Below are 13,801 nucleotides of genomic sequence, written 5' to 3' on the forward strand. Positions count from 1 at the left end.
GTCCATGTATGAGTATCTTTAGTTTGTTGCTATATCCACTGGCACGTCAAGTGAACTGACATTAAAATGACGAAAACTCAAATCAACAGCAAACAACAAACAGCAGCATCGGTAGGTACTTTTCTTTTTTGCCTTTGGCTGAGTTTGTTGAAAAGATGGATGGATTTATGGCACAGTTTGTTGTGTGTGTTCCCTACTTTCCTGCCTCTCTTATTTTGTTGTATTTATTTTTTGCACGGTGGGTGTCTGGCTCGTCAATAGTTTTTCCTTGTGCAAATGGACGAGTTTTTCTTAGGGAATTAAGATTTAATGCGGTTTAAATAATAGGAGTTTGTTTAGGCATAACTTAAAGTAACAAAATTGCTTAGATCATATATAAAAAAAGATTCTAGAAAACTATAAAAATGTTTACAAGTTTTTAAAATATATAAAACTCTAGTTTAGATTAAGTAATTTTAAGCTTAGATAGTCTAGCTAAGCTGACTGTAGTTAGTAAAATTAATTAAACATAAAACCATAGAAATTGCCTTAGATAAACTTTAATTGTTTGCAGAAAAAGAAAGTATTTATTACCAATTAATAATTATTAGATGTAAACCTCTTTAGATTCAATTAACTTTCACAAATATTTACATTGCTTTTATGATATTAATTACATCAGATTTAGTGAATTATTTGCTAACGATTCCTTTGGTCGAAGAGAACTTAAAGGCAGATTAATAGATAGATTAATATCAGTAATTAAATTTGTGGCCTTAATCTCAGTATGTGGTCAAAAAGGGGAGTGTGTTCACAGTTTCTAATTGAAAATCATTAGAAACCAAAGCACATGCAATTTACTTTTCCCCCCCTCATATTGTTCTATTGCTCATGCTCTATTGTACACGTCAGCTGAAAAGCCAGAAGGGGGGGGAAATGAAAATGGAAAGGGTGAGGAAAATACGAGCATGGGGCACGGCACGGGGAAAAATCAAAACGCCGAACTAATGACAATTTTCAATGCTCCACGTGCTCCACCACCGCCACCCGCTGTGACTAATGAGCGTTGCTAACTGAGATAAGAGATCTGGCCAAATGGCAAATACTGAATATATAGAACGGACCGAGTAGAGCGCTGAGCGCAGAGCAATTGCCGTTTGTTACCAAGAGATTTGGCCACAAATCAGATACAGAAAACGAAACAACAAAAACAAATATACAAATGTATTTAGAAAGAGTACTTATGTCATTCATGAGAATGTATCTCTCTGACGTGTGTGTGCCATGATGACGCCGAGGAGATGAGCAATGCCAATAGCATTCACGATTCTATATTATATAGTTTTAAAAGGTTTGTCTTTTGCGGGAATGATTGATTGCCGCCAAAAGAAGAAGTGGAGGTTGCGTAGCGAAATGTATCTCTCAGATACAAAAATTGCAGTGTTTATAACTTTTGCACATTGTTTTATTATTTTTAAATGGCAAAAGTCCCTCCCTGTTTTATTCGTTTTTGATGTTACATCCACCACTTGACTTGGACTTTTGATGTTTTTACTTGGCCTGGCCAAGACGGCAGATCTGGCACCACTCGCTCTTGTCGCTCACTGATCTGCAGCATTTAATTTCATTTCATTGTGTGGTGGTTGTGCTGTGCTGTTTTAATTAAATTTCGCAATGCAAAAACGGATTTTGCAGAAGCAAAACATTTTGTAAATTGCATTTTATGTGCAATTTTCGTTCGACATTGGGCTAACCAAGGGGTGTAGTGCTGGTTCTTCTGCGATTGGACAGAAAAAATGACCGGAGTGTGCGACTGTGTCTGCTGGCTGGCGGAATACAGTGCATCTAATTGCGAGTAACAAATGCCGCCTCATGTTGCTGTCGCCAGACATTTTCCCTCTTTTCATTTCACTTTTTTTCTATACATTTTTATTTTTTGGCTCGAAGGCAAGACGACACATCCACCATGATGCTGATGATGACTCTTGGATTTGTAGAAAATGAAGAGCACCAGCACATGTGCGAGATGGACACTTTTGGGGCTGCTGGCGAAGTTTTTCTTTTTGATTAGTTTAGCTACCTGGGACAATTAGAAGCAACAAATGAGTTGAACAAATGCCACAAATGGATCATCTTGTCTTCATTTTGTGGCAAGGTAGATTACATAGAAGTCCTTGTGTGGTTTCTGGGATATTTTGTGTCAAGAGAGTATGACTTGTAATTATTAATTAAGAGATGAATTCATAGGTTATTATGAAGAAAATACTAAAGTAATCAAGAGGAGAGTTTGTTGTTAAGATTCAACAATATTATATTGTCAATTTCCTTAGCAAAACCTTTGTTTTATGCTCTCTGATTACAAGAAATTAACAGGGAAATGTATTTTTTTGTGATATTCCTCAATCTATCATGAGTTTTGGCATCTTTCACTCTGAGCAAGTCATCCTTTAAGGATATTTTTGACAAAATGCCAGTACATACTTCAATTGTCTAGCTCCCCGGACTGTCATTCCCTATCTGACTGTCTGTCTGTCCTAACTGAATCTCTGTGGCAGTATTTCTGGCTATTTTTACTACCTCGATTCTTTATCTGAGATTCTGAAACTTGCAGTTTATTGCGATTTCTTCATCTTCATCTTCATGACGGGGCGACACATCGTTTTCTTCGTCGATTTTTCTGCTTTCTTATATATGTTGTTGTTTCATTTTTGTTGTTTTCGTTTTTGCTGCGTGGATTTCTTGGCAAACGCATTTATATTGTGCACTTGTATCTCTTGGTATCTATCTATGTATCTGTTGGATATGTGGCTTGCTGCACTTTATACGAACAGCGACCGCTTGATCGACTGAGTGCAAATTTCTCGAAGCGAAATTTATTTGTGATTTGCAATTCGCAATTTGCATGGACCCACCGACCGTCTGTCTGTCTGTCTGTCTGTCTATCTGTTCAGTGTTCAGTCCCTCCCCAGTGAGATTTTGTGGGTAATTCATCTTCATTTCGTTGCGGTTCGAGCTGAAATGCGTTGCGGTATGCAGCCGCGACACTGCAACACTGCAACACCGCTGCCAGCTCTCTCTAGCCTTTGGGCTATTTTCAATTCCGTCCGCCGCTGTGCTAAAAATGTTTCAAATGTTTTTAACCAAAAATAAAGCGAAATTGGGAAGTCAACAAAAGCAACCAAATAAATTGTAGACTTCTTTTTCTATATAGGCGCAATGCACTCAAGTTTTAAACCCTCGAACCAAGCATCAATCTATCCATCTATCCATTAATCTTTCTATATATCCATCTATTTATCAATCTATCCATCTATCCATCTATTGATCTACCCATCCATCCATCTATCCATTTATCCATATATTCATCTATCCATATTCCCATCTATCTATCTATTGATCATTCATATACCCATCCATCTATCTATTCATCTACATATACATCTGTCCATGTATCCATCTATCCATTTTTACATCTATCCATTTATCCATTTATCCATACATCCATGTATCTAACTATCCATATTTCCATCTATCTATCTATCCATCTATCCATCTATCCATCTATCCATCTATCCATCTATCCATATATCTATCTATCAATCCATTCATCTATCTATCTATTTATCTATCCATCTATCCATCTATCCATCTATGCATCCATCTATTTATCCATCTATCTTTCTATCCATATATCCATCTATCTATCTATCCATCTATTGATCTACCCATATATCTATATATCCATCTATCTATCTATCCATCTATCTATCTATCCATCTATCCATACATCTATCCATCTATTCATCCATTTATCTATCTATCCATACATCTATCCATCTATTCATCCATCTATCTATCTATCTATCTATCTATCTATCTATCTATCCATCTTTCCATCTATCTATCTATCTATCTATCTATCCATCTATCTATCTAGGCATCCATCCTTCCATCCATCAATCATTTTAGTAGCTCGCTGTTGTTTTTTCTGTAATTTAATCAACAGTTTTCAATGCTGTGGGATTTTCTTACACGTGTTTGGGGGTGAGTTTTATGGAAACTAAAAGAAAAAAAATATATAAAATACAGGGAAAATTGAGAGAACTCTTGGGAAAAGTGAAGGTACAGAGAGGCAGAGAGAGAGAGAGGTAAGGGGGTAAAGAAAAATGTGAATGGTTGGTGTATTATTATTAAAGGCAAATTTGACAGAAAACAAATGTTTTTCCTTCGCTTAGCTCTTTGCTTTCTTTTCTTTTCCTCGGATTCTCATACAAATCGCTTTGTATGCGTCAAACTTGTTGAAATTTGAATTAACCCTTGGAGATAAACCAAGGACGTTGTGTGGGTTGTGGCAGGAAGCTGTCGGTTGGCATTAGGTGTTGGATTACCAATCTCTGTGATGATGTGAAGCGGATAATAAAGTTGCACAAAATGATCAATTTACCATTTTCTTGGGAAGTCATTAAAATTGATTTGAATTTATTGAATTCATATTTATTTCGTACTATCTTTTGTGTTGTTAGCTCGATTGTCCTTCAATTAAATCCATATCTCTGTTGCAGTTGTATGGTTTAACAAAAACCCCAACATATTTAAGTTATTCAAGATAAAATCTGTTCAAGCTTTCTAGTTTTGTAAAAGCATCTTTATTCTTTTATCTCTTTTTTCTCTTTTTGTTGTGTTGCTCTTGACTTTAATTATTCCAGGCAATTGTAAAATATAAAGCTAAGGTCAGCGGTTGCTGTCGAGTTCATCGCTGTTTGCCTTAATGTTTACATATTTGTATTTATTATACGTATACAGAACTCGCACTGGCATCTAAAAATACGTCACAAAGGCGAACCATTAACCTAATTGCAAAAGTCAGGCAATGAATACAAAGGCGCCCCCAGGTAGCAACAGGCATCGTCAGTTTACTAGTACTACTCGGTCTTTATATATAAATATGTATTTATAAAGGAAAAAGGGTTAAGTGTATCCACTTTTGTGAAATGCATCGACGCTCTTAAAGTGAGCCAAAGTCAGCAATGAAATAATTGTGGCAAGCAGAACCGGCAACAGAGTGGTGAATCGGAACTTGGGAAAAAGTTAATTAACTTTAATAGTAATTAGTTAGTAGAGCTGGAGCCTTCCTGCCGCCTGACAAGTTCAAGCGTCGTGTAAGCGACAAGAAAAACGTCAGCCAACTATGAGGGAAAAGTTAAGGAAAACGTCAAGGTGGTTACGGAAAACTCTTGTAATGATTCGAAATTATCCAAGTTTTACCAAAGCCTAAGTACCGAGTTAATTAGTGCAGGGCATCATCGGTGTTTCGGTGTCAAGACCAAAAACACCTGCCTTCGGAAAAATGTGAAAAATTTAAATTCACTCCACGGCAGCAACAGCAGCAGCCCCTTTCGCAGATGTCGTCGCCCACTGATTGACATTTGAACGTGACATGAACATGGTTCACCTAAATTCCGCAATTTATTTCGAAAAACTTGACTAACTGAAAACAAAACGGAAATTATGTTAGCTATGCCTTGTGGCCAACACAAAAACAAAAAAAAAAACCTACGATTTCGGGTTTGGCTTTAACCACGTTGTTGCCATTTCAACCGCAAATATTATTCAGCATTTGAGCATTTAAACATATCCACGTGACAGCGTCAATTAACGTGCGAAAGAAAACTACAAATTAAAATAAAAAACATTGCATTTTTGCACTTAGCCATAGAAAAATGTGTTTTTGTTTTTGCATTGGCTTAAAATTATGCCATTAGTGCAGAAAATCAATTCGTTTGGTTTTTACGTAAGCGATGGGATAATCCCGATAAAGTAGGGATAATTATTTAAAGAAATTTATTTAAAATTGGGACGTTATTATAGATTTAAAAAACAATTTCGATACCTGAGTTATTTTTTCGTAAAAAGAATATATAACTTAGGCGTAAAAATTACGATTTTATGGTTAAGTAATTACTTGAAAATTCCTCAAATTGAGTTTAATATTTAAAAAGTTGTAAACAGAATCGGAAAACAGGAATGTGAATCAGTATTCTATTATTTAATAGGTATTCCTTATCTTTAAATTAAATTTAAATTTAGTTAATGCTCAAGAATCAAATTTATATTCTAAAACAAACTTAGATTTCAATTAATTTTAGTTTTCTTAGTTTTCGAAACCAAATATAACAAGAAAGAAAACTTACTTCGGGAACACGAAGTTGATATACCCTTGCAGTTTGAAATTAAATTAAAGGATCGAATCGCAAATCATAATTAAGCTTAAAATATTCGCATTTTAGCATCAATATTGTCATATGACAATTTTCCCAAAATATCAAAGTTTAAAAATCTCACAACTAAGCCAAAAATGCCTTAATTTTAATTCGGAAAGCTTTTCTTTGCTAGTTTTTGTGAGGTTAATAAATCTGCATACTGAATTTTTTATTTAAAGAAATTAAAATTTTTTCCGATTTTTAACAATTTTAATGATGTAACCCCTTATCTATTTTTGCAATTTTCGAAAAATTTTCAAAAATTTATATTCCAACCAAACATGTCTAGATCGATTTGCTAGTTGATTCTGATCAAGAATATATATGATTTATAGGGTCGGAAATGACTTCTTCACTGATTTGCAAGCTTCTGATTGAAAAAATAATACCTTGCAAGGGTATAAAAATAATTCTCGTTAACAAAATATTTACAATTGATTCAGTAGCTTTGGCTTGAACTTTTTAGAAATATTGCTTACAAAATCAAGATTAGATTGAAATAAATCCCTTTAGCAATCTGTATTTATGACCGAATAAATCGAAAGCCGCAATATAAACACAAATAATGCAGCACATGCCGAACTAGACACTCGCATATTTACTATATGTATCCATATATGTATATATCTGTATATATTGATAAATCTGTTGTTATACTTTTCGTCACCACAAAATCCCGATACTTATCCATATAAATATATATATCAATATGTGTGTTTGTGTACATATTTTTACAGTCCACACAACAACAGAACCAGCAGCAAGCACTTATGAACAAGTCAAATGACGATGTACGGAGAAAGCGTCCAGAGACTACACGGCCAAATCACATTCTACTCTTCACCATCATAAATCCCTTCTATCCCATCACAGTTGTAAGTACACACATCGATATATTATATATTTTACTCTTACATACATAATATATATATATTATCCTTTATATCCTTTAGCTACTTAGTATGGTGAAATGTCTTGGGGGCAGATCTCGTATTTCTTATTTTTCTTTTATTTTTTTTTTTCGAGGCAAAATATTGAAGAAAATAAAACGAAATCCATTGCAATTTGTATTTGTGTGGCTGTTGAGAAACTTGTCACACACTCGACCGGAGTTTTCAGGCATGTGTGTGCCAAGGATTTGAAAAGCGGTTATTTGCCACATTGTCGCCTCTGGCCCAAAAAACCTATACACATTTGTGTGCATATCCTGTTGAGTGTTGATTTCATCTGGCTTTTGTGGTATTTTAGTTCTTATCACAACATTAGATACTTTTTAGCTACAAAATGGCCAGAAAGAAGGGGTCCTTCGTGTATGCCAGGGACTTGGCCATAAGTGGGGATAGCAGTAGATGGGCAAGTGTTTAGACCAAGTGCATTGTTAGACTTGCAACAACCTGCAACAATTATAAGACGAGGAAAAAAAGCAAACAAACACAATGTACCGGAACAAAAAAATGAAATAAAAAATGTATAAAGTACTCAAGTGTTATGGGGCGGGAAAAATGTGCGAAGCCATGTACAGAAACTCATGAAAAAAGAAATCAAAACTAGGACTCGAAATGTTTTTTACTCTGCCTGAAAAAGGTAATGTTGAGAAATGAAATATACCAGAAATTTTAGGTTTAAAGTAATAATTTCAAATCAAAAGAAAAGTTTTAAGGTAACTTCCTTCTTTGCAAGCATTTAATAAGTAAAAATATGTTCTGCAAAAGCCAAAAAACTTACTTCATTCAAATGTGGATCAAGCAGCTCTTTGCTTTCCCATTTTTCCCAACCCAGTTATCCGCTATAGTTATAGTTGTCGCCCTATATCCTGGCCCTATAGGGTAGAGACACTTACACACATTTTCAGCCGAGACACGCATACTGCCACAGTTTATTGTCTTTTTAGCAAAGGCAAAACACATTTGGCGGCACAGGCACTACATAGCATAGGCAAAGAAAAACAAAAAATGCGGAAATGTTTTGCCTTTCATATTCTCAGTGCATCTCTTTCTTACTACACAGAGAAAAATGATACATAAAATGGGATAAGAATATGTCTTTTGTGGGTTAGTTGTTGCAGTAGTTGGGTTCTAGTTGGGAAAATAACTTGTTTACATAAATATATTTAAAGGATTAGTACAATCAGTTGAGTTTTATAAAGTTTTACGAAATATACCTTATAATTCTCAACTGGTTAAATTCTGGAAAATGATACTTTTGCCTGAGATCACTCTTTTTAAAGAGCTAAGAAATCAAAGACTGTTCTTGGAAACTAAATTCACATTTAATCCATGAAAAACTTAACTTTCTGATAATTTTCATAGAAATACCTAATAATTCGCAACTGGTTTTAGAAAGACAATTCAGGCATGCGAATTAAAACCATCTATAAAAGGATCGGGATAATCAAGGATACCTTTTGTAAACCAATTTAACATGTAACTCACTGAAAACTAGGCCTTTCCAACTTCCTGTTGAGTTTTATAGTAGAAAATCCTTTTTAGCTTCCCATTTTTTCTTCAGTGTGTGTGTGTTTGAGAGAAGTGTTTGTGCCCAGGCAATTGTATTTTCCAGCACTCGAGCCAAGTGCGAGCGTAGTGGAACATAAAATCCTGTGAAGTGGAAAACATGCAGTATGAAAACTACAAAAACTGAAAATTATTTGGGGCCACAAGCAGCATCAGGCAGCAGGCAGCAGCAGTAGTTGCATTCTGCAGCTGTGTCTGTGTGTGTGTACTGGTGCGTTTGTTGTGCCAGTGGGTTTGGGTTTCGGTGGGATAAAGCCAGCACAAGCCCAGACATGTTAATTCGCATCCGACAAAATGGCTGCCTCGGAGCCTGGTGCAGCAGGATATACCGTTCGCTCGTCCGACTGAATGACTCCTCACAGATCCCCAGGTCCCATTGTCGTAAAGTCCAACTCAATGGATTTATATTCTCGCGCAGCCTTTTCAACGGAAATAAATCTTTCTGTTGACTTAAGTCATCGCCACGGCGAAGCGTTGTTTGCCCTGGAATTAAGCAATTCTCTTAACAATTCTCCTCCATTTCTCTCGGTTTCTCGTTATGGCGACACAAATTAAAAGCTTCTGGCAGCCCGGAAAAAATATCTGTTACATGTGCGTTTTATTGAGCGGCATTTCGCTGTTTTAATGAAGCTGCAAATCGGATTAAGTGCATTTCCTGTGACATCAGAAGTTTGATTTAAGGCTAAAAGAATGCACAACGATACAGGCCACTTAACTGAGGATCAACTTGATACAGGAATGACATTATAAAACGAAGAATTTGAGATATTTTAAAGCACACATCAGACTACATTCAAATTCCCATTAAATTAAACTTTAGTGCTAAATTATTTAGCACTTTTCTAGGCCATTTAAAATTGAATTTATTTGTGCTTCTGCTACTGCTGCTTCTGGGAAGTGCAATTTCTCCCACTGAAATACTCTAAAGAAACATGACCGAAAGAAAACTGTTTCCGGAAAGTTTTCCGGGGAAAACTTGGGCCTTGCGCACGTTCGTCGGAACGAAGGAACGCTCCATCATACGCTTCAACTAGCTTTGGCTTAACTAATCGCAAACTAAACGACCTCTAATAGCAGCCGGAACTTTTGTCAACAATGCAGACTCCCATTTCCACTGCCACTGCCGCATTTTCCCAGGCTCCTCCTTATCCGTTTCCACCCAGTCACACATGCACATGCCAAAAAGTAAAGTGGGGAAGCGAACTTTTCCATAGCTCTGCTTTTGCTTTCCACATTTCCACAGCAGCCGAGGCTAGGAAAAGTGGGCAAAAGGCCGCTTATCCGCACGGAACAAAAAGCTTTTGGGGGATAAGATTAAAAACTTTTTAATAAGAAGACACTAAAAGCATCAAAGGAAATTTGCTTATGCATACATACATATGTGCGGAAAATGCCAGAGTCGAGGGCAAAACGAGATGATAGATGATAAAGTTGTGCGCCCAAACACTCGCCAACAAAAACCACCAACGGGATGTTAAAGTTGAAGAGTTGCAGCTAAAAAAATGCAATAAAAGTTGCTCCCTTGACGACCAAAAGGACGAAGGACGTAGGACGTAGGACGTAGGATGACGGGTATTAGCTGACACCAGCGGAGGGCAACAATGTTCAATAATGTATTAGCATGAAGGCCAGAAGGCGTAGCAGCCACAATGCAAATGCAACCAACCAATCCCAAAGGAGGCAGCTACTCCTGCTGCTGCTGCTTCTGCTGCACGGCTGGCATATGTAAAACCCTCTTTGAAGCGGCTTATCAGAACGCTGTTCGACTTTGTTGGCAAAAGAAAAAAATGTATAGGAAATGGCGGGTCTAGGGAAAAAAATACAAGAAAAAACTGTATAGTTTGAGAAGGCTCACCGACTATGAGATACCCGGTTATGAGGCATAAGTTCAGGCATCATGCACAAGATTTTCTATTTCTATTTTTGCACCCTTGATCAGCATGAACAGATGAATCGATCTAGCTATGTCCGAAAGAAATATAATTTTTCGAAAATTTCAAAAATTGATAAGGGGTTACATCGCTAAAATGTTCAAAATTTGGCAAAAAATTGAATTTGTTAAATTCTAAAACTCAGTATGCATATTTGTTAGCGCTATTAAAACTAGAACAGAAATGCTTTCCGTATTGAAATTATTGAATTTTTATGCTTAGTTATGATATTTGGAAAACTTTGATTTACTCAAAAACTTAGCAGATATATATATATATCATTTTAATATATTATAATTTAGAGCTTCTTGGTGGTATACAAAGACAAAGTCGCCTATTAAGAGATTGATATTAATGAATCCTTGGGTTAGTAACAATCGATTGCACTTTCAAACCCGTGATTCTATGGCTAACTGCAAGGGCATTTAATCTTTGGCTTCTTGAAGTTAACTTCATTTCTTGTTTTTATTAAAATCAGTTATATTTTTAATTGGAAATCTAAATGTGCAAGGAATTAAGTTGGTTTTTATCTCATATTAATAGAGAACTTATGGTTTTTATGAGTTCTTATTTTAATATAACACAAATCTATGCTTTCTGACTGATTTTTCTTAGGAAATATTTATACAGCTCTTCCTATGAATAACCTCTCTATAATCCTTGATTTTTCATAATTTTAAAGACGTATATATCATGTTTAAGTTCGGAATTTATGAGAATTATGAGAAATATATATCTTTTCAAGCTTTCAATAGTGTTTTCTTTATAGTAAAATTCATCTAGAATTTCTTTCTTTATTTAATATATTGTCACATATTAGATATACCCTGATTTTTAGCAAATACCAAGCAGAAGCAAACTGTGAGGCTGCAGTCAGGCATAAGCTAAAGCCCAGGAATGTGTAACGGCAGCTGCAGCTTTTGCAATATGTGACACATGCAGGAGCAGGATCAGGAGCAGGAGTAGGTGTAGGAGCAGGATCAGGAGCAGGAGTAGGAGCAGGAGTAGGAGCAGGAGCAGGAGCAGGAGTAGGAGCAGGAGCAGGAGCAGGAGTAGGAGCAGGAGCAGGAGCAGGAGCAGGAGTGGGGAGCACGAGGCAGGAGCACTGGTAGGAGTTGGAGCAACCGGCGTAACAACCGGAGCAGCAGCAGCATCCAACAGACCATAATGCGTAGCCTGGCAAAAGCCAACGAGCTAGGCGGGTGGTTCCATAACCCAGGGTTTGGGGTTGGTTTTCTAGCTGCAGCAGCAGCAAAGGACATGCGGTGACGGCAAAAGCCATAGCTGTAGCAAAAGCCAAAGCCTAGACCTAAACCGACCAGTACCCTGGAAAATTCATGCCCCTCATGTGCCCTCTCTTTATGCGAACCAAAAAGGAGGAATGAGTTGGATAAGGACCCGAGAAAATGTGGGTGGCAATGGGGCGTGGTTCGTTGTGGCAACTGAGGTTTTCAATAATGCACGTTCTATGGCTCCCATGCCGCGTATTGTATTGCATTTTGTTTATGCATGCGCCCATCAAAGATGGCAAAGATGCTCCGCCGGCAAATGGAACTACAGTGAAAATGTGTAGAGAGTAAGGCACTGCAAATAAAACAGGGATATATTTAAGGCCTTAAAAATATGAAAGATAAATAGAAGTACTAGATATCAGCACCATTAAGAATTTTCTTTAGTTTTTGAAGCTTATTTCTTTTCAAAAATGTATGTACTGCTTTATTTTTACAACTTTTTAAGTCCTTGCCTGGCTAAAATGATCAGTATTTTAGTAATAAATTTTATTTCCAGTGCTAAAACTGGGGGATAGATACACAGGTTTCCAAGTTTTACAAATCGATGAGGTGGTTCCCCTTCCGTTTTCATCATATATTTTTATATTCCCGTTTTCCGCACCCGCTGCCACTTTTTTTATGTCCTTCTGTTTTTTGTTTGCCGCCGTTTTGTGACAGAAAAAGCTGGCATAAAGTTGACTTTATGGGTATATGCAAAACAATGGATTACGATGTGTGAGGCCTATTGAACTTTGATTGGTCGCTGTAAAATCAAAAAAGGAAAACACATACTCCGACTCTTATTAAAAATTCATGCAGATACTATTTTTAATCTCAACGGAACCTAGGTTTGAGCCGACACAAAACTTTCATATCTATTGACTACCTGGATCAGTGAAATTACGACTGAGTATGCTATAGAGCAGATCCGGGAAGCACTTGATATCGTTTTTGGTCAAATGACCATTTTCATACATTTTTGAGAAGATCTGGGTAGAAAGGGAAGGTAAATTCTATATGAATTCCCCAATTTGATGACTTACCAATGACCTGAGGTGAGTGTCATTAAACTGTTCGGTCCTCTTTTGTCGCCAGCTGAGGTGTTCAGCTCTTTCCAGATCGCTTATATCATCCGCTGTCCAGTCAATGGATTGGGTCAGTTGGGGTTGACTGGCCAGCAGCTGAGCTGATTCCCATTTGGAGCTGGTCACCAAACTGGAGGTACTTATCCGGGGTCTGGCATTCTTGAAGATACTCTTGCTGCCGGAGCTCTGTAGGCTCTTCCAGCTCTGTTTGCTCTTCGAGCTTTGCTTGCTCTTGGTGCTGACCTTGCTCTTCAGGCTGAAGCAGCTCTTTGCCCTTGGGGGTTCTTTGAGCTGACCTGCCTGGAGTCGCCTGCTCTTGGCATGCTGCTCCAGAAACTTGGCATCCTGCTGAGCCTCCAGTTCGAGCATACGCTGGTGTCGCACACGATGACTCAGGTGACGCTGAGCCTTCCTTCGGTGGGGTTTATTGGTGCTATTGCTCCTCTTTGGCAAATGCTTCTCACGACGCCTTCTGTAACGATCGCCTAGATCGTCCGAGGGAGCCAATAGCTGCTCCTTTTGTTTCTGTAGCTCACGGGCAAGCACAGCTCGATGTTTCCTCGCACGAGCCTCTTCCTCCTCGCGGCGGCGTCTCACATGCTTGATCAACGGATCCACCTGAGCTACATCCGATTTAAGATCACCTGGCCAACGAAGGGGCTTGCTTACACGCTTTTGCGTGTAGGGTACACGATGTTCTTGGAGGAGTTTTTGCATTGCCTAGGGGTTTGTTTTCACATAGCATCTTGTAATTTACAAAGA

The 13,801-nt window shown here is 37.4% G+C and overlaps 2 protein-coding genes across 41 annotated transcripts in view; one reads left to right on the top strand and one right to left on the bottom strand.

Annotated features, from left to right (window-relative positions):
* Positions 1–13,801, top strand: part of sm (heterogeneous nuclear ribonucleoprotein L) — a 128,302-nt gene that overhangs the window by 27,713 nt on the left and 86,788 nt on the right. For all 37 annotated transcript variants that reach the window (XM_086828375.1, XM_020946250.2, XM_086828359.1 and 34 more), the window contains exon 3: positions 6,977–7,114. In XM_086828375.1, the coding sequence (XP_086684501.1) occupies positions 6,977–7,114 (138 nt within the window). The remainder of the gene's footprint in view (positions 1–6,976; positions 7,115–13,801) is intronic.
* Positions 1–13,801, bottom strand: part of TTLL6A (Tubulin tyrosine ligase-like 6A) — a 133,564-nt gene that overhangs the window by 18,719 nt on the left and 101,044 nt on the right. For 2 of the 4 annotated variants that reach the window (XM_086828347.1, XM_086828348.1), the window contains exons 6-7: positions 12,998–13,759; positions 12,753–12,943 (exon numbers count right to left, since the gene is read on the bottom strand). In XM_086828347.1, the coding sequence (XP_086684473.1) occupies positions 12,830–12,943; positions 12,998–13,759 (876 nt within the window). In that variant the 3' untranslated portion in view covers positions 12,753–12,829. Of the gene's footprint in view, positions 1–12,752; positions 12,944–12,997; positions 13,760–13,801 lie in introns of those variants that run through there. The other 2 variants (XM_086828350.1, XM_086828349.1) reach the window with 1 other exon arrangement.

Source organism: Drosophila serrata, unplaced genomic scaffold, assembly GCF_035046125.1.
Source record: "Drosophila serrata isolate PLE 108 unplaced genomic scaffold, ASM3504612v1 contig_184, whole genome shotgun sequence".
NCBI lineage: Eukaryota > Metazoa > Arthropoda > Insecta > Diptera > Drosophilidae > Drosophila > Drosophila serrata.